Genomic DNA, 24,087 nt, shown 5'->3' with positions numbered 1-24,087 from the left:
CAGCGGCGGCTGCCGCCTCTCCGTTCTACGTAACCTCCGAGACTTCTTTCCCATTGCGAATCTCGGAGGCTTTGCAAATCTTGTGCAGCTGCTAATGTTGTGCTTAGATGGCACGGCAAGCACCGAAACACAGCGAATCAAGTACGTCGCAGCTGCGCTTGCAATCAAGAACCAACGAATCAGGGTCTTCGCCACCTTCACATGTTCAGCGTCTTTGTCTCTGCAGTCTTCATCGGTTGTGCACCTCTGTTTTCAGCTTAGGAGGTATCTGCCGTTGCGATTCATTGTGGTGGTGTTAAGCCTCGACTAACGTTCGTTTCGGTGGACATCGGTGGTGTGGCACAGTCGGACCCAGAGCTTCGACTTGAAGATGGCGTGTGCCCGTGGCACACGCCATCACTTTCTGACACGGCAAATTTCTGACATGCCCTACTGCTTGCAAATGGCAGTGTACTGTTGCTCTCCTTCACTTTCGTTAGTTCTAACTTTCGTTAATTCGAACTGAAGCGGCTTCCCCTTGCGGTTCGAATTAACGAGCTTTTACTGTAGTACCCCTTCACATGGCCTAGCAGCTATGGTTATAGAAGCGAAGGAATGTTTACATATAAGCGTTGCTCAAGATCAGTCTTAAGTTGAACACCGCTGCTCACTAACAGTTGTCACTTTGTGTCCCTGCAAGCGGCCAAATTCATTCAAAGTGGCAGTTGTGGTTATTGGTGACATAGTGGAATTCACTGGCCTGTCAGATGCACAAGTCAGAAACTCTTCCTCCAGAGATGTACACTTTAACAGTGGGACCGATAGGAGGTGTTGTGTAAGGACTTTGGCTTGAACAGAGGCATACGATGTGTGTGCACTTCAAGTATATTGGAGCTCAGATGCAAGCATTGAGGCTAGCGACCACAGAACAAGGAAAAACTAGGAGGAAGTGTGACTAAATACAATTGAAGCCAGAACACTATTGCCCAGCACATCATCATATTGCAGTAGGTTCTAGAGTACAAAGTCATCTCAATGTGCACTCTTTGGAGAAAACAACTGATGCAGCAGTAACGTGCGGCCGCTAAAGTTGCATTAGGAGAAAAGCTGCACCGAATGGTTATCAAAGTAAGCAAACCAGTACATAACGGTTAAAACCTACTCATAGAGAAATGAGCGAGAATAAAATGGAAAGGGCTGGCTTCGTGGCTTGTAAAGGCTGGCTGTGTCACACAATGCTCATTCCTGTTTTTTTTTTTTTTCTTTTTCAATGCCACCTACACTGTACTGCTGTACATCTTGAAAGCTGGCCCTTCTGCTTACCCTGCTTGATGGTCTAGCATACTTGCACATTGCACTATACTTTCCAGCCTTAATTTCAATGAAAAAATAGATTTAACATGTTTAGTAAAATTTCAAAATAGCTCCTTTTCTTTTTTTTTTTTTTCGCAGGCAATGCAATCGGTGATGGCGTGTCACGGCCACACATTTATTGGTCGGGACCCAACTATTGTCAATCTAAGATAATTAAGATCAATTGAGCATTGCTTAGGTAAATTTAGTGGTATAAAATGGTTTTGAGAATCAGTTTTGAGAAGTATGCAATTTATTGAGTGGTGTGCCTTTTTTTTTTTTTAATCTGTTTCACTGACCTAGCATTTATGCTACCTTGGGCCAGGAATCACTGGATGGGAAAAGATGACAAGGCGTGCTGTTACTCTCCATTTTTGTACTTTAAATAAAGCAGGAGCTCTATATTTTTAGACTATTTTTAATATGACACATTAAAATAATTTCGTAGGGCACAGTAAGGTTACCATGTCAATGAAGAAAAGGAGTGTTGCTCAGTTGGCTCTTGGAGGGGTTAACCACACAAGAAAGAATTTTACATTTCCTGGTGAGACCCATGAAATCCATTTTTTCGAACCCTGAGGAGTTCAAGGCACACCACATTTGTTTACTGCAAATGCAGTACAGTGGGAGCACCCGGCTCAAAGCCCTGGTGTTGCAAGGGGCCGTGACTCTTAAGAACGTGCATATGATACAGACCCGAATATGACACCAGGTGAATTTTCTTGAGCGAGGAAATGGAAAGAAAAAATTTATCTGTGTATAATATGAGCGAGGAAAACTCTGCAAAAGCAGTTACTTAGAGCACCCTTTGATCACTGTCGTCCTCAGTTGCACTTTCTTCGACAGTTCCTAGTTCGACAAATGTTCCCATCTTCTGCACCACTAATGCGTGTTCGATATGCCATGCTTCTTCAAAGCACGACACACAAGGTCCTCTGGGAGGCTCGCCAATGCGTCCGGAATCCACTTACACAGCATGGCTGGTGACGCCCGTTTCGGCCGGCTGGTCGACGTCACTTTGAGCTCACCCAAGTGCATCCGTTCTGTGTAGCATCACTCGAGTGTGTCCTGGAAGGCTTGTGATAACTTGTAAACGGCTTGTTAAGTGTGAATGGCTTGTGCACGTGAGTGTTGGTTGCGATGCAGCACTAACAAAACCAAAACTTTGAGCGTTATTTTATTTATTTTTTTTACGGTATATCCCGATAGCTAGCTAACTGCTTAGTACACCAAAAACATTACACATTTATGCGCATCACCAAGGAAGCTGTACTGCTGATAATTTCCATTGATGAACTTATTGTCACATATTTGTAGCGACAAAGAACAGCAAACTGCCGAAAGTGTGAGTTCAAACCTAACTCGCTATTTGACGCACTTGTAAAGCGAGTGCTCAAGTAGCAATAATAGCAGTGGTCGTCAAATCTAATCTCATTGGTCAAGTTAGTCCACTATTTATAGGTGTCTAACTGTTCATTCCCGATTAGCCGCTGGTGTTTGCGTACATTCAAGTATACAATGCTACAACTTGGGACGTGCGTGCCCCCCCCCCCCCCCCTCCCATTCTGATCAGGTCCTTCACAATAAACAATCAAGAAATATCTCGTGCCCTGCGACGACCTGGTAACTATTGGCAGCACAAACTGGTGAAAAGTGAAATGATGTATGGCACAAGCGTATTTAGGAATGGCTTAGCCAATGATGGCCCAACGATGATGACAGCTAGTCCAGGAAGGGGTGATCATGGTCATCATTGTGCGGTGGTTAAGCAGATGCAGCCTAACCTTATAGCTTTATTGGCTTATGCAACCTCAGCACATGACTACACTAGTACAAAGGCAATTAAGCACACCATGGTCAGTTTGCACGAACTGCATGTGGCAACTCTGAGCTCTGCCACTGGTCAGTACTGCAAGACTTCTTTTTGTGTATCTTGACATTGCGTATCTTCCTTTTTGTGAATTGATGCGATTAGAAAGCGTTCTCAAAATGATGCACTTCATAAACAGTGGTGATTGTTTTTAAAGCACAATCTGCTATGGCGTTGAAGTGAAGTAGGCTAAGCCTACCGGTGCCCTCAGCACCAAGCCGCTCGCAAGATCGTTCCAAAAAGTTGCCATGCAGGAAGTGTGTCACTGCCGTGTTCATTCCTGAAGGGCTAGTGTATTTCATGCTTTCCGCGAGTGGCCGGGAAAGCTTGCTCGTACTGCACCCCTGCAAAAAAGTGCACGCTTCAACTAGCGAAAAAAATTATCCAAAATGTTATTTGTTGTAGCCGATAGTCTGTCATAGCTACATTTGTTAAATGTAACATTTCTACTAGGCAGAGAGAACTCAAGTATGGTCTATCAGATCCAAAAGTATGTTGTAGGTGGCTCCGTTGTAACAGGCTCATGGACTTGCATTTTCACTCAGCCAAATTGATTGGCAAAAGGCTGAACTGTGGTGTTGCACACAAAAATATTTAGAACTGAGGTTAAACAGCGCAGACAAAACAAGGACATGAAAGAAATACCACAGACAACCACCCCCTGCCGAATGGAAATTTATTTGAAATTCTCCAGCCATATTATACCTTTCCCAGTATAGGCACATGTGCACCAGTCATATAGTATACATCAGCAAGATCACTTTGTGATTTTGCACAAGTTGTCACACAATCTGAGAAAAGTTTCCAACAGGCATGATGTTACTTTTCAGTGCCCCATGCAAGGTTTCCTCGGTATGCAATCTAATAAAAATGCTCGAAAGCCCCTGCGCACCACCAGTCGTAAATCACTGGCTGCATGTGCAATGTTTGATCAGATGGCGCTGGGCTGTTGAAAAACTTATACAGGACAAATGGAACAGTTTTTCAATGAAAGAGCTTGTCGGCACTACAATAACGGCTATAGAAGTCATTTAGCGGGACATTGTAACAAGTGTGTATGTACTCCCATATCATAAAAGACAAAATTCATAGGGAAAGGAAAAAGTAAGGGAAAGATAAATAATAGAGGCATATCATATTCGAAAGGAAGGAGATAAATGTCTATAGCTTTATTGCATAAAAGACTATGATGTTGCTGATTTTGCTGATGTATATATGACTGGTGTATGCATGTCTATACTGGGGAATGTATAAAATGGCTGGGGAACTTCAAATAAATTTCCAGTTAGCAGTCAGCACTTGTTTGTGGTATTTGTTTCTCCGTGTCTGTTTTATTTGCACTGTTCAATCTCGGTTATTAATATGAACCAACTAGCCCTCATCAAAATGTTAAGAATGTGGTGGGGCGCGGCCAGTAGTAGTACTCCTCTTGTATCCTGTGAGCGTACAGGAAAATACGAGGTGCCCTGCTGTGTGATCATCATGCAAGGTGTGCAGGATTTCTGGCTGCAATGCTGTGGGCACAATGAGAAGGTAGTTTGCATGGGCTGGTGAATTCTTCTTTAAGAGGACACCCTTGCCTAAATGCCCTAGGGACAATGTTGGTGTTGCCTTCCAAATACTCGACAAGGCCTTTTAGCTATGGGTCTGCTCGTTATTGTTCAGCGAACTCTTCCGCACTTATTGTTCCTAGGAAGGCATCATCTTCGTCGTCTTGTGGTGGCGGGTCAATGGGGGCACGTGATAGGCAGTCGGCATCGTAGTGCTTGCATCCAGACTTGTAGACGACGGTGAGGTCAAATTCCTGGAGTCTGAGACTCCGAAATATAAGGTGTCCTGAAGGGTCCTTTAAGCTGCTCTACCATCTGAGCTAACCATCTGCTAGCCGCCTGGTTAGCTGAGATGGTAGAGCGGCTGCCCCGGCTGCCCCGTCCCAGACCAGGACGAATTTTTCTTCAACTACGAGGCTTTTCTTTCGAGGAACCCATATGGGTTTCCTTTGTAGCAATTAGCTACGTTTGGGTGGATGTCTTATTTCCCCTTTATTAAATACATGATGACGTTGAAAAGCAGTCTTTGTATTGTCGTAGCAGACTTTTAAGCTGTTGCTGCTTACTCACGGGAAGACTTAGATTTATGTCAGACTGGTTTGGGAACTATGGTTGTCGGGGTCGATGCGACAGAATCCAATAGGACAAATGCATTCCTGGTTTCAACAATTTCCTTAGTGTATGCGATTATCGCGCCCTTGTTGATGCACTTGAACTCCTGGCTGAAGTTTGTCAGCATCACTTTCGCTTTCCCTTTGTGCAATCCCTCTTGTGTCGCGAATTCCACGGTCGAGCAGTAGACGTTGGTCGCCCTCGATGACGCCTTCTATGTCTGCGGGTGTTTTGGTGCTGACAGAAATGACAATGCTGGAGTGAGGCGGGATGCTGATTTGGTTTTCAAGTACTCTTAAGGCAGGCTGACTCGAAGCTCTCTCCGGTGGTATCACTTGGTCTGTGGAAAGCATTATCGACTTCGACTTTAGGTCAATGACTACGCTGTGTTGATTCAGAAAGTCCATGCTGAAAATTAAATTGCGTAAGCACTCTTGAAGGATAACAAGGGTCGCAGTGCAAGTCCGGTCTTGTACTGCGCAGATTCTGGATGGCATTGTAAGGTGTCCTCTAATTGTCCGGATATGAGGGCCGTCTCTTGTAGTTTCGACTTTCTTCATCTTGGCGGCAAAGTGTCCAGCGATGGCGGAGTAGTCGGCTCCTGTGTCTACTAGAGCAGTGACATTGTGGCCATCGAAAGGCACGCTAAGGTTGGTGGTTCTTCGTTTTGCATTGCAATTGGGTCATGGAATTGCACCACAGCTGCATCATGTTGTTCTTTAGCTGCTATGTCTTGTCGTCAGGTCGGTCTTACTTTTTTAGCGTATCCTGGGCTTCGAGGCTTCATCGGGATGGCGGCCTGTCATTCCTATGTCATCCCGATATATCTTGAAGAGCCATCAGCGGCGGCGGAGGATCTTCTGTATTTCAACTTACAGCAACTGCACCTCCATTGGTTGCTGCTTTTAGTTTGCCGGATATGGGCTTATGGACAAGCCATGGGCTGGTCCTGTGGACGGTCGGCGCTGCAGCGACACACCGTGTCCTGGTGACGGCAAACGCGACGAACGTTGGGGTCTCCACTGTGTTGTGGCAATGTAGTCGGTGATATCACGAGGCCGTTCGCCAAGCTGTGGACGCGGCACACTGATGGCAAAGCCTCGCAGTCCCAAGTCATGGTATGTACACCGGCGGTAGACGTGATCCGCTTTTCCGCAGTGGTAGCATAGTGGGCGGCGGTCTGAAAAGCATTATACATCTGTCTTCCTTGGGTAGCTGCGCTGGGCAATCAGGGCGAACTGGCAGCGGGGAACGATGCAACTGCGATGTTACCAGGCCCTGGCGCTGGCTTGGAGGGGGAGCGGGACGGCGGGCTGCGGCAGCGTAGGTCATTGCTTTCGGCTGAGGCCACAACAATTCGAGGACTGCAAGTGACTGCTGCATCTCTCAGAAGATGTCAGTAATGAATACTACTTGGGGCTGTCTAGAAGGAAACATCCCGTGCTGTTCTTCACATACGACGGTTCTTATGGTCTCTCGGAGCTCGTCGGAGCCTAGTGCTTGAATTTCGCACTTCGGCGAAAGCACTTGATGGTTGCGCATTTCCCGCATCTTCTCAGTCATTGTCTCTGTCAAAAATTCAGCTACGTTTTGCAGGGAGTTGCGAATCACTCCGGCGAAAAGTTCTTACTTTATACCCCGCATCAGGAAGCGTCCTTTCTCCTCGGACACTTCCGTGTCAGCATGTCGGAAAAGACTGGTCATCTCTTCCGTGAAGATGGCGATGGTCTCGTTCGGCAGTTGCCCTCGGGTTTCCAGCAGAGCTTGTGCTCGCTCTTTGCACAGGACTGTAGGAAATTGCAGCGAAATAAGTCCCACGTTGTTAAGGTGGTTTCTCGATTTTCGAACCACATCCTGGCGGTGTCTTCCAATGAGAAGAAAACATGGCGCAGCTTGTCGTCGCTGTTCCACTTGTTAAATGTAGCGACCTTTTCACAGGTTTACAGCCAGTTTTCCGCGTCCTTGAATGATGATCAACTGCTATGGTGTTAGGCTGCTGATTACGAGGTCGCGGGATCGAATCCTGGCCACAGCTGCCGCATTTTGATGGGGGCGAAATACGAAAACACCCGTGTACTTAGATTGAGGTGCACGTTAAAAAACCCCAGATTGTTGAAATTTCCGGAGTCCTCCACTACGGCGTGTCTCATTATCACAAAGTGGTTTTGGCACGTAAAACCCCCATAATTTTTTAATGATGATCCACGGGAAGTTGGCGGCTCCCTGGGCTGTTGCAGCACGATGGGCGACGCTGGGGCTACCATTGTGGTTGTTGACTTGGCCACGATCTTTCCAGTCATCTCAGGTAGAAGTGCATGCTCTGGGGGCAGGTTTTGTAGCCTGCAGCTATCTTGATGGTTGTGGGCAACACTAATGTTGTCTTCGGTGTGTGAAGTTGATGGGGGCGTGCAGTACATGAACACAAATTACCTTCACCAGATATTACGTTGTAGTAGCGATGAAGAAAACAATCATAAAACTGGGAATGACTTAAATAACTTTTTATTTGGGCGAACCTGTGCCCACGAAAGCGAGTTACACCCAAAGCACAATGATAGCAGCGAACACAGTCGGCGATTGGCGAAATCTGATGAGCGGGTCAAGCGCTTCGGCCTTTATACATGAGTCATCGATGCTTCCAGAGTAATCGCTGGTGCCCGCATGTCTTTCAGAAAGTTCTACACAATTCATGTCGCGCATACAAACAGATTACACAAGGTTCAGTGACAACAGACAACGGATAGAACCATCAATAACATTCAAGAAACTTCTGATACACTGAAGAAGGCCCGATACAGGTGGGCGCGTCCCACATGGGGCGATAACATTTGTTCGACGGTGAAAACCGGTCACCCGAAAATAATAAACAAATACACGTGTCAATATATTGCCGCAAAAATGAAATCTGTGACACTCAGATTATGTAGCAGTGTTTGGACTATTTTGGTTGGACCTTAGATAAAATTGAGCATTACAGCCTGCACTGTCTGGTACTCACCCCTTTGCACTGCGGCAGTGCTGTCGATGCGGTGAGCACATTGCGGGCCCACAAAGCTCCTCGTGCACCGACACTGGTTGACGCCAACACAGCGGCCGCCGTTGAGGCACGGGATGGAGCACTTGCCTGCATTGGCATTGTTTTCAAGCTCAGCCTCCTTTCACTTGATCAGGCTAGTTGGTACGAATTCATGGCGGCAGGTAGTGCAAAATTATGGGCACACAGGAACCACAGCACACAAAGCGTACATCACACGCCTCTAGCACTGTTGTAACCCGCCATGGTTGCTTAGTGGCTACAGTGTTGGGTTGCTAAGCACGAGGTCGCGGGATCGAATCTCGGCCACGGCAGCCACATTTCGATGGGGGCAAAGTGCGAAAACACCATTGTACTTAGACTTAGGTGCACGTTAAAGAACCCCAGGTGGTCCCGGAGTCCCCCACTACGGCGTGCCTCATAATCAGATCGTGGTCTTGGCACGTAAAACCCCATAATTTAATTTTAATTTAGCACCATTGTGGCTAAAAAAACTCTCCTGTCTTTGTGGCGGTACGAAGCCACTATCTGTTTATGAGGCGCACAGCACCCTGGAAGAACTTTGACCACCTGGGGTTCCTTAGCACGCCTCCGCTTCTAAGTGCACGAGCGTTCTAGCAGTTCGCCATTGGTCCAAATACGGTCAGCTCAGAAAAATGTCACCACGTTAAAAAAAAAATAGCACACGCAAAATGACAAGCGCTGTGTTATAGCTTGTGTTATGTCATTTTGTTCATGTGTTTTTTCTGTGGATCCATCTGTAATCTGAATCTCGAGATCAGAAGCACAACAGTGTAGTCACTAAGCTACCCGATGGTAGTTTGTAGATTTTAAAAAAATTAAGCAATGAAATAAAATATCTCTGCTGCTTAAAATTAAGGCATTACTTAAGGAGTGCACTTGAGAGAACACCTGTTAAAATATTAAGGTGTTTATAAGGTGTCTCAAGGAATTGCCCTAACTACCAAACTGAATTCTGTTTGGAACAATGAGGCATTGCTGCGAAATTTACTGCGAAACAAATATAATAAACCAAGTGACTATTCGCAATCTCTTTCTAAGATGGCAGTCACGCTATGACAAAAAATTATATCTGTATTAGAAGTGAGGGATGGATCCAGGGTAGCCTTCAGAGAAGGACCTCATCAAATCCTACAGAGGCAGTGAAACTCATGAAACCAAGGTGGCTTGCTCGAGGTGCCTTGCCGCTGGGTCATCATGGAAAGCATGCAGCACCTCTGGCTGCAGTGGTGAAGGCACACCAAGAAGCTTTTCTTTACGAGGGTGTTGTTTTGCAAAGAAAACGAAGACAATGCGCGCATAAATGCCCTAGGGACAACAAAGTCGGCCTTGTCTTGCAGGTATTAGACAATCCTGCTGCACAAATGTCTGCGCTCATTGTTCCCAGGAAGGTGTCCTCAGTATGTCAGTAGGGGCAGTTTTTCAAGGGCACAAGCAGTTGGGATCAGAGTGTTTTCGTTTCAGCTTGCAGATTACTGTGGCCTCAAATTCCTGCGTGGATTCTCAGGCTCTATGATGCGACACAGCTTGAAGGGTCCTTCATTCCAGCCAACCCAAGGCATGGTGGTCGCTTACGATTTTGAACAGCCTACTGTATAGCTAAGGCTGAAATTTTGCCATAGCCCAAATGATTGCAAAGCACTTTTTCCTTTTAGAAAAACGGCTTCTGCTTTCAATAACAACCAGCTAGTTTGAACTAAAATGTGCCACACGATCTTTCATTAGATTTAGTTCGTATTCCCTGGCTCGTTCATTTATGCAGCGTCTAGTCTGTCCTATATAGGAAAGACTGACTGGCGCACTGCAAGGCCTGCATGTGCAAACCACGTTTTTCTGAGATTAATATTCTTGGCACAAGTAGATTTCAAACAACACGTGAGCTAATGGAAGCTTACTATATAAAAAAGAAAGGTACAAATTGCATTAGTGATACATCTATCGCGCTCTATCAATCGGAAACTATATTGTTTGACACCTGGGTAACGTAGATTTGTGAAAAACCAACGCATGCATGTATGTGTATATATATTCATGGGTCACAGCCCCAATTAAATCAAAGCATATTTAGTGCCAGCAAACAAGGACGGAAGGGAGAAGACAAAGACACCACAATGCGCTAACTTCAACAACTTCATTTTCAGGAAATACACCTATGTAACCCATGCACAGTGGCGCCACCTTATCCAAATCTTACTCATCCAAAAAAGCCGTCTCTTTATCTAACAAGTCGACTGAAGGGGCACTAACACACGTGTCACTATTCCGCCAGATAGCCTGAGCCTCAATAATCTCTCGCACATCTTTATCTTCGTGCTTCGCAAGAACCCGGCAGGATCCATACACCGGCGCACAGCTGCATTCCTGACAGTGGGTCGACAAATGACCGTATTGCTTACTTTTCACATTTTGGCAATGTTCCCGTAATCGGTCATTAAGACATCTCCCTGTCCGATGTATTTTTTCCCACAGGACAGCGGAAGCTCATATACAACGGCTTCTACGCATCCCACTGGCGCTTTTCGATGATTCGTAGAGCATCCGGCAGCTGGCTTACGGTGCGGGTCCGTCAATCGACATATTTTTGCCAGCTTTTCTGGTGCAGAAAAGACCACTTTTGTGTCCACCCGGCTAGCCATTTTCTTAAGTTTATGTGCCGTTCTATGCAGGTAGGGCACTACCGCTACCTTCCTTCTACGTTCCGTCCCTTGATTTGCCGTGTCCCGAGTTGTGCTATCTGACCTGCACTTTTTTAGCAGCCCCTCGACGACCGAAACTTGCACTGATTCCGGAAACCCTGCTGCTGATAACCTTCCCGATTGATCCACAAGACTCGTATAGATCTTATGGTGGAAAGACTTCTTTAGAGCATTTCCAAAGCATAAGTTGGCAATGCTCCTCTTGAGGAGCTTCGAGTGGGCTGACCGATACGATAACAGGGGCTTATTAGCTCTACGTTTATATTCCCAGCACGTGTGCCATTCCATGAACTCGAGCTGAATATCTAGGAAACACAGCACGTTATTGGTGGGCTCTTCAATCGTGAGAGTAAGTGGGCTAAGGCCTGCAGAAAAAACTTCGTAAAGCTTGCCTACTGTAAAACGTGCGTCTGGTTCAAAAAGAACGAGATAGTCGTCAACGTATCTGACGACTTTAACCACCCTGTGCTCCGACAAGGTACGGGACAGGTTCCAGTTATTGTGAGCTAGAAAAATGTCACTTAGTATGGGCGCCAAACATGAACCGATGCAAACCCCTTGCTTTTGAATTTCCCTTGCCATTTTTCCCTTGCCATTTGAATTTCCCTTGCTTTTGAAACCCCTTGCCACGAGTTTCTGCAGTCATCGAGTGAGATATCTTCATGTTTGCTTGTGCACGCATGTTTGCAAGTTTATATGGCCAATAAAACTACTATCCTTACTTCACATAGCTAGCTGCACACTAAACAATCGATGCTTTGCCTTTTGGGTGAAACTGCGACTTTTATGGTTTTGCCCTGAATACAGCAAAACAACAGCTTTTCACTTACCCGCCTCTCATATGTAGGCGGCATAGCCTCTGCATGAGCACTGGAGAAAGAGCTGGTGCTCGCCTGTTCTTGGCAAAACTTGTGAGGGTTAGCCTCATCAGTCCAGCATGAAAGGAAAAATGAAGGCTGTATAGCTGTTAGCCTTGATTAGTAACATTTTTCAAAGATTTCTGGTTCAAGAAACATTTAGATATTTTTTTACACGTAAATGCAGTGTTGAAGTGTAATTTTGCAACCAATGTATTGAGGACTACCGTATTTGCACAATTCTACCACGCCCCTGATTATAACGCACAGTTGTATTGCTGCACAAATATCCAAAAAATAACTTGGTGCTGATTCTGCAGTGCACATCAAATAATCAAACCCGAGTCGTCGTGTACCGTGTTGCAACAATTTTATGGCACAGAAAAAGGCACACAGACAGGCACGTGCACAGCTGAATCTTAGCGGCTAGTGACTGTCGAAGTTCGACGACACCTCCATTTCGCTGTCTACCGACCACAGAAAGTCATCTTCAGTTCTGTGTAATGCATTATAAATGCCACACATATAGCAGACTGGAAAATGGCGACCACAAACCAAGGATTAAATAAACGTCTGTTCCATGCCAGTGTGGCTAGCTACCTTGCATTTACCTCCGATTTTTTTAAGAATTGGTTTCGTTCTTCATTAAGAGTAAAATTAGTTACAATTGTAAAGCACGTGCAAATTTGAACACATTCTTTATTTAATAAAGTTGCTGGTTGGAATCGTGCAAGCGCAGTAATAAGTTTTAAATAAAAATGTGTTTTTTTATCCACATCCTACCTTGAAAATGACAGGTAACGTAATTTGTGAAACCAGTCACCTATTAGAAAACTTGAGCGGGTGCCTAGACAAACAGGAGTGAAGATCAGGAAACTAGCGGGCATATTTGGCTGGCATATCTTCAAGAACAGGTTGATTAGTTTCCTTCTGTTGTACTGTCAGAGTATGACTGCAACACCTGGGCAATGCAATGAAACAGCTGACTGCCTTGCATCACACGTTACTGTGAAAGCAGTTAAGTCCTCGAAATTGGCTTTGCCTTGTCCATCTGTTGCCTTACACTGACAACCATTGTTGTCATCAACAAAAAACGATTTTTGCAGTCATCTGGCCTCCTCATCATCTCCAGCTTCACCGTTGCCACAGGTTGAAGAAAAAGAAAAGTTATGCACAGTTGTGATTCAAACCCATGTTACTGGAGCAGTGAGTATTTGGGAGTCACAATGCAACAACAGTGCTGGGCAATTACTTCAAGGTTTTGTGCTACACACACTCTGTGCATATATTTCAGAGGCTGAAAAGGCAGTACTGTAGTGGACAAGGTGGCATTATGCGCATTTTCTAGAAGTTGTTCTTGACAAAAAAGTGGTATGCTGATGTGAAACTACGCTTCTCTGCTCACAAAAACAGCGTCGGCAGCACAAAAGGGGCATACATGACAACGATGATGATCGGCCTCAAACATGACACATGCCCACAATAGAGCATGCAGCAAGAATCAGGCAGTTGGTGGAAAACAACAAAGAATGCCTTGATGGCATCAGTGCCAGCAGCAATGTTGCAGTGATATCACCATATAGTTTACACAGTAGCTGGCAGGGTTCACAGCTGCCAATTGCCCCATGTATCAAATGTACGTGGAAAAAGATCACTCAATTCTTGTAGGTGGCACTGCATCATTTCGCTCGTGCCATCGGTTGTAGTACACACCTTGCCTTCAAAGTTGATTAATCCCCATGTAAAGGCCTTTAAAACTACTCTGGGAGCCTTAAAAGCACACAGCAACTTCCTTATCCTCGGTGGCATAATCACTGATTTACACAAACAATTTAAGACATGATGAAAGGAAACAATATTTCATGGCCGTCTCAAATGCCACACTATAGAAATGTTGGCCAGGTAGGTGCATGGATGTTGTCCTGCTGATTAATGGAAACAAGATACGACTGTTTTCCAGAAGTTCTTTAAACTTGAGTTGGCCACAATGCAACCTCATCATAATAATACACAAAAGAAAGGAAAGTAAAGGTGATGCAGTGTCACGGTATCAAATCCCGGCCACAGTGGCCGCATTTTGATGGGGGTGAAATGCGAAAACACCCCTGTACTTAGATTTAGGGGCACGTTAAGGAACCCCAGGTGGTACAAATTATTCCGGAGTCCCCCACTATGGCATGCCTCATAATGACATTGTGGTTTTGGCTTGTAAAACCGCATAATTAAAGAAGCATGATACAGTAAGAGTGCCTGAGTCAAATGTATTCAAACATTAAATGCTTAGCAGCCCAACACCATAGCCTCTAAGCAACCACGGTGGGTCTCCCTGGATTTGTAAAATTTCGCCTCATACTATGACAACTCAGCCCCAGTCGTCGTGTGTGCCACGTCTCTCCTCTGTTTTCCTCTTTTGACTGGTTTATATCTCATGAATATATACCAACTGACCCAGATCGCAATTCCTCGACAAAAACTGGCAGACAAACACAAACAAAAAATTAAAATAATGGCAATAACTACAAAACTATAAAATAACTATAACAATAGTGCAAGACCAACAGTCTAAAAAATACCTCTATCTGTTCATTTAATACCATGGAGGAACATTGCGTGCGCTGGCGGCCTTCCTGTGCTCATTACATCGGTGTGAGACCTGGGAGGATGAGTGGCCTAAACCTTGAAGCATGGCCCTCAGTCCAAAGACTATCTCATCCACAAGTGCACCTTCAAAATGTGCTGACTCACTGTATTCACAACGGGGACCATAGTATCCACGCCGGCAAGAGCAGGTATCCTTCTGGATGCACTTTCCCCCGTTCAGGCACTTTTCTGCACAGATGCCTAGCAGGTGGAAAGAAGAACAAGAGTAAGAAACGTGATATCGCGTTGCAACCGAAACCTTCTCAAGGAGCGTTTGGGGACACACTTGAACCATGTTACTGTAACGAACATGCTTATGTGCTAAAGATAATCCAATATATCTAGTAATTTGACTCACCCATAACGAACTTTAACATTCTTTTACTGCATTTGTAATACGCAGATTTTTTACCTTGAGTGGAGAAAATAAGCAAAGAAAGAAGCCTTTTCTTTTTCTCTGAAACAGAACTACGCATATCAAGCAGTAATTATTGCCTGTGCCATGAACAGTTTTTTGATACAGTTTATCGGAGGCAAAGGGAAAAGTGTCCCAGTATGCCTTCATTGAGCCTTTTTGAGAAGGAATCATTTTCAAACAACTGTCTTGATCTTCTATAGTGCCGCATAGCAATGATCATATACGCTGCATATTTTTTATTTATTTAGTTGTTTCCTTGTATGGTCTTTTCATTGTGTTATGGTAGGCTGCTCTTAAAAGCGAACAATTTGAACGAATAAACTTGAGTTCGTACTTGGCGTCATTGTCCGTCAAACTCATCATGAGTTTACTCAATCAATCAAATCAACCCGTCAGTCTGAGTGAGCCACTCGGGCTGAGCAGCATTTTGGTGGGCTTGAGTCGAAGTGATCTTGGCTAAGAACTCTGGTGAGTACCAAGTCGATGTTACACATGTTGACGAAACACATGTACTAACTCCTATCTCATTCCATTCAGTATTTCTCTCTGGACAAATGTAAGTTTTTTTTTTTACCTTTCAGCATTTTTTTGTGTCTGTTCATTATGTCAGTGATTGTTCATCGTATATTTTTCATTTTTGCTTGTTAATTGAACGGTTTACTGTGTCAGAGCATTCTTATTAGTGTATCATTTTTGTAACAACTCGTATGACTGTATGTCAACATTTTCCAACATCCCCCCCCCCCCACCACTCTTATGTAATACCCCTCAAGGGGCCTTTAAGGGTATAATGAATGATGATGATTATAATGATGATAAGTGAGCTTGGCCGAGTATAATTTTGGTGAGTTTGAGTCCAAGTGATCCTTAAGCAAAATATGTAATTTGTGAGTGAGTCGAAGAGAGTTCTGATTATTTTTCCGACCTATGCTTAACGTACATCCAGAGTTCCTGTCCTTATCATTTTAATGCAATTGTTAAGGACCCTATGTCACAGAAAATCTAGCATTGACATCCAGTGTCAACTGTGGTTTCAGCAAAAATCATTCTGAAGTATACAAACCAAACGACGCATAACCAACCACGCAGACCCTCTGTCTAGCGCGAAGAAGTTACTGAACAATTTGAATTTCTCAAAGTAAGATACATCAGAAAAATTGTAAAATATGACTTACACACAACCTACAGATATGATAGCGCCAGATTGTAACTTGAATATACAAGAAAACATAATTCTGTTATGTGGAAACTGAAACACAAATCCCTTTTCCAGCGCTTCTACCATTCATAGACCAGCCACGGCGTCTGAGATTTGAACGTGCCAGGTTTCTTGCAACACCTTCAGATGGTGCTCACCTCCGCCACGTCGCGGCCCACGCAAGAGGCAGCATTTCTACCAGAAAGCTTGCCTTTGTGCATATATTGTTCGCCGCCAGCGTTCCGCGGTAAACATTACAGTTACATAAGCTGCAGTTGCTGAGTATCGTTAGAAGCAGTCAGGGATCTTTGAATGCTATTGCATTCCAAAGACGAAGCTTAAGCACCCTCCAAATTTTTGTACTGCTTGTTTCCCAGGGCGATCAGCGAGCTTGTAACAAGATTCTGCTTGCACTGCCGCTCACAAAATAAGAGCATGCGCTTAGTTTAGCCACAATTGCAGCAATACATAGATGAAGAGGTCCAGAAAAATTGGCCAGCTTGAACTGGAAACCAATGCGTTTACTTTTCTTGGAATTAAATAAATCGTTACATTCTCGTTCAGTTCCATTTCATGAGAAATTAATGGCTTTGTTTGCTGTTCAATTTCTACCCACCCTGCCATTAGACATCTCCCACCGAGGCACAGGCGACGAGTGTATCACTCGCCTGCTGAGAAGGCCGTAGACGAGGAAACTTCGAGGCAGCGCTGAAGTTTATATTCTCACGACCACAGAGGCATTACGTTCGGCGTAGCGTGAAATATGCATTGCAGGCATGACTGCTCTGGTATACGTGAGAATAAGCTTGTGATCCTTTCATTGCTTCCACTTGGTGCTTAACTGCCCAGTGTCGGGCAGCCAAAGTGTTGCAAATGGCAGTGGAACTTGGTCACGTGGTAAGGAATTTTGACAGCGAGGTGAAGTTGTTTTTGCTCTGCCCGAGCGTTTGTTTTGGCCTCCTTGCCTATTTACGCTGTATATGGTATTTGACATGCAACTTGCCCATTTTAATGCTTGACTTTTGCTGTTTATGTCTGCCTGTATGGCCTCACTTTAGCCTGCACTAGCCCACAAACGAATTGCATAGCAATACTACAAGCAACATTTCCCCATTAGTGATGGAGGGGACTGTTGTCCTCAAAAGGTGCCACAGTGTTGTGATCTCTGGCCCCCATCTTTACCTTGGAGCTTTATATGTATGTTTATATGTATGTATTTTGATGTGCATCTCGCATGAATAGTCACAAAGCCCGTAGCATGCGGGCGCTCCTTGCTGCTACTGTATTGCAAGAAGCGAAATATTTTGCACACAGAAAGGGAGAGCCAGCTGACTGCAATGCACGCATGTTATTTCGAAAAGGGAACATCACACCCGCGTGGCTGTGCTCGGCATGTCTCCTGGGGGCAGGGGAAAGTTTATTATGCTTATTATTTTTGTTAATTTAGCGCTTGAAAATTATGGCGAGTTCTAGTCATTTTGAACTCGCCATGATTTCAATCAGGAAGAAATCCATACAACACTCAGAAGCAACAATCACTCGCCAGCAGCTGTTGTCACTTGCTCCTTTTCTTAGTGACATTTTCTTGTGCCACTTTGACAAACGCAGTTCAAGTTGTGTCAGTGACATTCCAGTTGTTGGGCTATATGTACCTCTTTATTGACAATTTTCTATGTTAGTCAACGAGAAGCTACATGGCATCACATCTAATGTGTTGACAATTTTTAATCAACAACATGCGGCCTCTTACCACTGTTGCCAGGCATAGTGCAACTAAACAAACTATCAGCACCACGTGGGGACACTGCACTTTGGCTATTCTAACATGGTAACAACCTTCACATTTGAGATGATGCAGTTGAGGATAGCATAAAATTTCTACAAGTCAAAGTTTCTGTTAGTCCGGAGCCTGCATTTACTAGGCCTACAATTACTGATGTTAAAAAGGCCTTTTACTGTACGGAAGCGTCCAGTCCAAGATAGGAAAAAAAGAACTATCATTATTGCCTGCCTGCCAAAACGGCAACCGTTCAGAAAACATGCATGGCCGCTTCAGAGCTTAGCTTACCCGCATCGGCAAAGATGGATACCCTTGATTTCCAGCATTTCTGAACCCACTTGGAAGACTGCGATGCATCAAGCAGGGAATTCAAACCCGTGCATGTGGTCTTGCACATTCACACGTTGTCTTGTAACATTAAGATAGCCTCCTGTCATAATGTAAGCATTCTCATGTCTGCACCTTGTAAAGTCAAACATTTGTGCCAAACATTTTTACCTGTTTTCTATGACTGGCACTTCATTGATGTAATTTACTGTTGGAACACCCAGTTTGCATTTGTGATGCCTTAAAATGCACTGTATAATGGTGTTATGGCCGACAGTAAATAAGTGTCTGCTTAAAGCGGCCCTGCAATGTGACCGGAAAAACTTGTTGAGCAGCACTGATGGCATTGCCTTTATGCAACTATTTTATGTAGCAGGACGTGGCATGTTAGACTTCTATTGGTTAAAAATGTAATATGCGATTTGCGATGTTATGATTACTGCAAGAAAAGCTATCACATTATGTTTTCTAACAATTTTAGTCATTGCAAAGCTACAAGTGAGGTTTTACAACCATCACAATGACACATCACATGCTGAGCACTTTGGTACGCTAGCGGCTGCCGCACAGGAGCTTTTGTAACCATAACAGTGACACCATGCTTATGCCACTGAACGCTGTTGCCAGGCAGAGTAGGCTCGGCAACCACGTGGGTGGCATCATGTAACGTCATGGCATAGTGTATCTTAAAGCAGCAAAAATTAAAGTGGATGGTAGCTGAACTGATAACTTCAGTTTGTGTAGGTAAATTTTCATCCATTCGCAAAAATGTTGCTCCGCATGGGCAGGCAACAATATTTCACACCACGTAACCTTGACCACAAACTCGTTCTCATTCAACATCTTTCCCTTTACCACCAGCGAACCCTGCAAACACCTCTACCCTGCCAGAGTCTGTTGTGTTGTAGTATGTGGGTGTGGGGCGACCATGAGAGCCTGGAATTTTCGCAGTAACTTTTGAAAAGCTTTTATGCTCAGGCTTCCTCCCCGGAAGGGGAGCAGGGGGTGAACTTATAGGGACAAATGCTGTCCGTGAGCGAGAGTATGTGGTTAGAAAACAGCAGGTGGCACTCACTATATTGCAACTCGTCAATTCCTTTTGCTGTGTATTCTGTGACATGCTGAGAATATATCAAGAGCAAATATGGTGACTCCAAAACAGCATTGCAGGGCCCCTTTAGACTCAAACATTCATGCCATGATGAGAAAAAGAAGGCATGCGATACATATCACACAACAGGTTTACAGAGTGCGTATTAGGGATAGTGTATCTCATTGCACTTAAAGGGTCACTAAAGGCAAATACTAAGTCAACGTGGACTGTTAAATACCATTCCAAAAACCTCTGGATGCTTGTTTTAGGCCAAGAAAAGGTTTAGTTTACAAGAAAATTGCAGCTGAAGGGCCCAAATACCTTTTACAAAATTCAAATCTCCTGCCACCTGACCGGGGGGAGGGGAGTTGTTTATCGGTTGTTTAATATTATTGATGAATTTTTAAGCAAATTGAACCACCCTACCGGTGACAGGACTCCCTATACCATTTGAAAATGACAATATCCTAATATAGTAAAAAAAAAAAGAACACTAGAATTGCCCTAAAGAGGAAGTTTTAGCGTGGGAGCTACTATCTAAAAAAATTCATGGGAGAGGATAAATTGTTTTCCTCGGCACCCACTGCACCAAATTTCATGAAATTTGTTGCATTTAAAAGAAAAAGTTAAAATCTAGTGACTGCTGCTTGCAACTTTTCAATATAGGTTGTCAATTTTTAAACAAAAATTGCCAACAAATTTTTAATTTTCTGAGCACGAAACTATCGTGTTTACAATTCTGTAAATGGCACCTAATAACAGATCTAACGCAGACAAAATTTATATATTATACATGACTCTCAACAACACCACCAATGTGTGAGCAGAACTTTTGCGAAACCCTCGTAAACAATAAGTATATATATTGACATAAAGTTTGTCCACTTCGAATGTTCTAATGGATGTAGTTTACAGAACTGCAATATCTGTTCTAGGTGCAGGGCTACAAATTTGTAAACATTGTACTTGTTTTTTTTTTTTCATACATGCCAATTTTGGAAAAATCCATAAAAATTTTCAGGCCCTAAATCGAAATTTTGCTTGCAACAGGGACTAGAATTTAACTGTCTCACTCAAATTCAACAAATTTCATTAAAATCAGCCTAGTGGTTATCTCAAAAAAGCATTCCTACATTTTACATGTATTTGAATAGGTGGCATCAGAGTTGGGTCCGAGCTAAAGCTTCCTCTTAAAGGGCCCCTCACTTGGTCTGGCCATTTTGAGCTGACAAGCACAGAGCATACAATGCGCGATAACGATTGTGTCTGCAAAGTATTACAGCGCTACACGCCGTGGAGAGAGAGAGAGACTTTATAGAATAAAACAATTTTGAGCTTCCGTGGTTCGGGCCTCACTGTCCAGGATTCCACTGGCGTGAGCGGCTCGCTGGTCTGGGTCCAGGAGAACTAGTTGGCCATCCTGATCCTCGTCCTTCCCACTGCCTGTTTGTGTCCTGTGTTTTTGGTTGCGTGAAGTTTAATGCATCACGGAAAGACCTGATATTTCAAACTGAGAGGCGTTTTCCCTTCTCACGGCAGCTGGGCTCCAAGGCGGAGCATGACGTACAAGTGCTAGTGCACCTACGCACACGTGTTTGCACTGTGAAATCGCTCGTGGTGACACGTGACTTCGAGAATTATTCGATGCAACATCTCTTATTTGTGTAATATGTTGCTTGAATAGGCGAATTAAAGCTTAGAGAAATAATAAAACACGCAAACTGAATATCTGCATGTTTTTGTTTTACTTTGCACCACAGCGAGAGAGATGTACTTCCGTTTCGTCTGCTTGTTCCCACGTCGTGCAGTCACCCGCACAGACACTGAAACTGTCATTTTCTACTGTGTTACAGCGCAGGATCATGCTCTGTGATCTGCTTGTGTCTGCCTCAGTATTCATGTAGGACTGACTTATACCGCTAGTCAGGTGTCCTTGTACACAGCGCATAAAATAGTGCGCTGTGCGAAACGAGACAATGACAACAGCTCACGCGCAATGCTGTCAGTGGAAGTGTGCCGTGCCACAAGAAAGCTAGGAGAACAAAAATGACGCTGGGGCCTGTGACGTATGTGTCACACGATCCTCGAGCTCCGATATGGGAGAACGCAGGGAAGGAATTTCGCTTGCGCAGGCTGGACGGGGCAACTGGAGAGAGCGTCTGTGTTTGCGGTGAAGCTCGCCTCCTGAAACCGGGTTCGCGGCACTGAAATATTTCTATCTCTGCTATTAATGAGCTGATTTGAAAAAATTTTTCGGTAGAACGCTGCCTAGAGGACACATAACAACTTCCAGTACATAACCAAAGTTTGCTATGGGGCCTGGTGGGGGGCCCCCTTTCACAGCTTGTTCATTAGGGCTGTTTAGTGCATCTTGTGAAATAGCAGAATTTTGAGAAATGAGATACAGAACAAAAAAAAATGCTGGCTTTTCCGTAATCAAGAGTAAATTTAAGCATTAAGTGGCAACCAGCAAAGCAGATTGATTGGAGATGACACTAGCCACAACCTTAACACGTTCAATGCATGTTCGCAATAGCATACCCCACCGCACCATATTGTATCTGCGCACTGGTCCATATGGACACTGTCCAGCTAGAAGAAGAAAACCGGCTGAAGGCCGCAAGACAAGCAGCAAAAGGGAAACGCCAGGGAGACAGAGCGCACTGCCTAGCTAGAAGAAGAATGACTTGAATTATAGGGTTTTACGTGCCAAAAGCACAATTTGCTAATGAGGCACGCTGATGTGCAGGACTTTGAATTAATTTTGACCACCAGGGGCCTTTAATGTGCCCACAATGCACAGGACATCGTCGCCTTTGCATTTTGCCTCCATCGAAATGCGGCTGCCACGGCCGGGATTTGATACCGCGACCTCGTGCTTAGCAGCACAACACCACAGCCGCTAAGCCACCGCGGCAGGTAGAAGCGCCTGAAGGAGGCGCCCCGCAGCGTGGCGCCATGTCGACGCAACGCAAAACCCGCGCCCCGGGACACACAGGCCGCCGGTGTTCAGCGCCAAAAGATGACAATGTATCTGTCTTTTGAATGTTACTATTGGAAACGACAAAACTTCAGCGTACTAGAAGTTGCAACTTGAGTGATATTGTTAAAAAACAGAAGGAAGCTCTCAGAAGCAGTATTTTTTTAACTTGTTTGGGCAGCAGCTAGCGTATGAAATGCAGTCCTGTACAAAGGGCTGGGAGCCAAAACGACTGCTTTTTCTTAAGTTTTGACCAGTTGCCCGGATGTTCTCGTTTGAGTGCCCGGCTCTAGCTTTTAGCTCAAAGTCGCTTGAAGGTCGACGACAATGGGAGCCAAAAGCATTTTATCCTTAACTGTCGCTACCACAGGGATAATACGTGTTTTTTTGTAGGTTACGGTGAACTTTTTTTTCTGAAGGAACTACTGCACTCAACATTTCATCGAATGCATAAACAAAAAGCAGAATGAATGCACTTTTCATGCATACAGATTTTATTAATGAGATGCCATAAAAAAGATATAAATTGCCAGAATCGAGATTGTAGGATAAAACTGCACAGAGTTTGTAAAGACATGCTTGTATCTACTAAGAAATAAATGTAAAAAAAAATTACGAGCTATACAAATTGTATTGCCGTTTAATAGGCACTATCTACGAAAAAATTCAAAATTTTTTATTGAACGGGTATTTCACTACAAAAATGTAAGTGCGAGCACTATAGTTTGACATGCCGGGCTGCGGCTGCCGATGTTTTGGGAAGACTTGTGTCGTTGTTGCTCTCAAAGTCAGACGAAAAGGCAGCATCCTCAGACTCGCTCCATCAATAACATAAGCTGCAGATGCAGCAGAGTCGCGAGATCTGCGATGTTTTGAAGCGTGTGCGCCGCTCCCGGAGGCGGCCAGTTTGCTTTCTACTTTGACTATGGCGATATCAAGAAGTGCATTCAAAAATTAACGCCTGGTAGGGAAAAAGCGAACTGCTTAGAAAACAAAAGTTCAGTTCTCCTCCTTCACGTCCTATGGCACAGAGTGTCTGTGAGCGGCGTGAAAGGTCTCGAAAGCAGATTTTCAAACCATCGATAGCGGGTGGCCATTTTCACTTTGTGCTTTGACGATCGTGAAAACTTCGGAACGCGTTCAAAAATCGTCGCCTGGGGGGGTAAAAAGTGAACTGTTTAGAAAACGAAAAAAAAAAAAAAATTTTCTCCTCCTTCACATTTGATAGTGCACTGTGTCTGTGAGTGGTGCGGAAGGTCTCAAAAGCGGCGTTTCAAACCATATTTAGTGGGTTAACGATGCCCAATGGGCGCGGCACGGAAAGAGTTAATAGGCACAGGACAGGGCGCTCAAAATTCCACTCTTTGTCATCCCACTTAGTTGTGGAATAGGGTACATCGGGTCATTGCTTTAATGCAAGAAATACAGGCGTTATCAAAAGTTTAACCATAGCTAGTTTATCCGCAGAGGTAAAGATGAGATGGGAGAGCAAGATAATAGAGGCCTATAGCATCAAGCGAATTGGTGATGCTTATGTTAGCATGCCGTCTATGTCCCTTGTTTTGAGAAACATTTTCTGGCCTGCACTAGAGCTGATTGTATCTTTTGATCAGCCTGCGCAGTTGATCGCTGATCATTCTCACTTTCTTATTATTATTGCCTTTGTAGTATGTTCACCA

At 44.3% G+C, this 24,087-nt stretch overlaps 1 protein-coding gene across 9 annotated transcripts in view; it reads right to left on the bottom strand.

The window, feature by feature from the left end:
* shf (WNT inhibitory factor 1) overlaps positions 1-24,087 on the bottom strand; it is a 415,400-nt gene that overhangs the window by 12,270 nt on the left and 379,043 nt on the right. For 8 of the 9 annotated variants that reach the window (XR_012823046.1, XM_075670778.1, XM_075670776.1 and 5 more), the window contains 2 exons: positions 14,718-14,813; positions 8,363-8,488 (listed from right to left, as the gene is read on the bottom strand). Coding sequence is in view for 8 of the 9 variants with exons in the window: in XM_075670778.1 (XP_075526893.1) it covers positions 8,363-8,488; positions 14,718-14,813 (222 nt within the window). In the remaining variant the exon portion in view is untranslated. The remainder of the gene's footprint in view (positions 1-8,362; positions 8,489-14,717; positions 14,814-24,087) is intronic. The other variant, XM_075670782.1, reaches the window with a different exon arrangement.

The sequence above is a fragment of the Dermacentor variabilis genome, chromosome 9 (genome assembly GCF_050947875.1).
Source record: "Dermacentor variabilis isolate Ectoservices chromosome 9, ASM5094787v1, whole genome shotgun sequence".
Classification (NCBI taxonomy): Eukaryota; Metazoa; Arthropoda; class Arachnida; order Ixodida; family Ixodidae; genus Dermacentor; species Dermacentor variabilis.
Note: the sequence above shows the minus strand (reverse complement) of the source record. Positions and strands in the feature narration are given on the sequence as shown.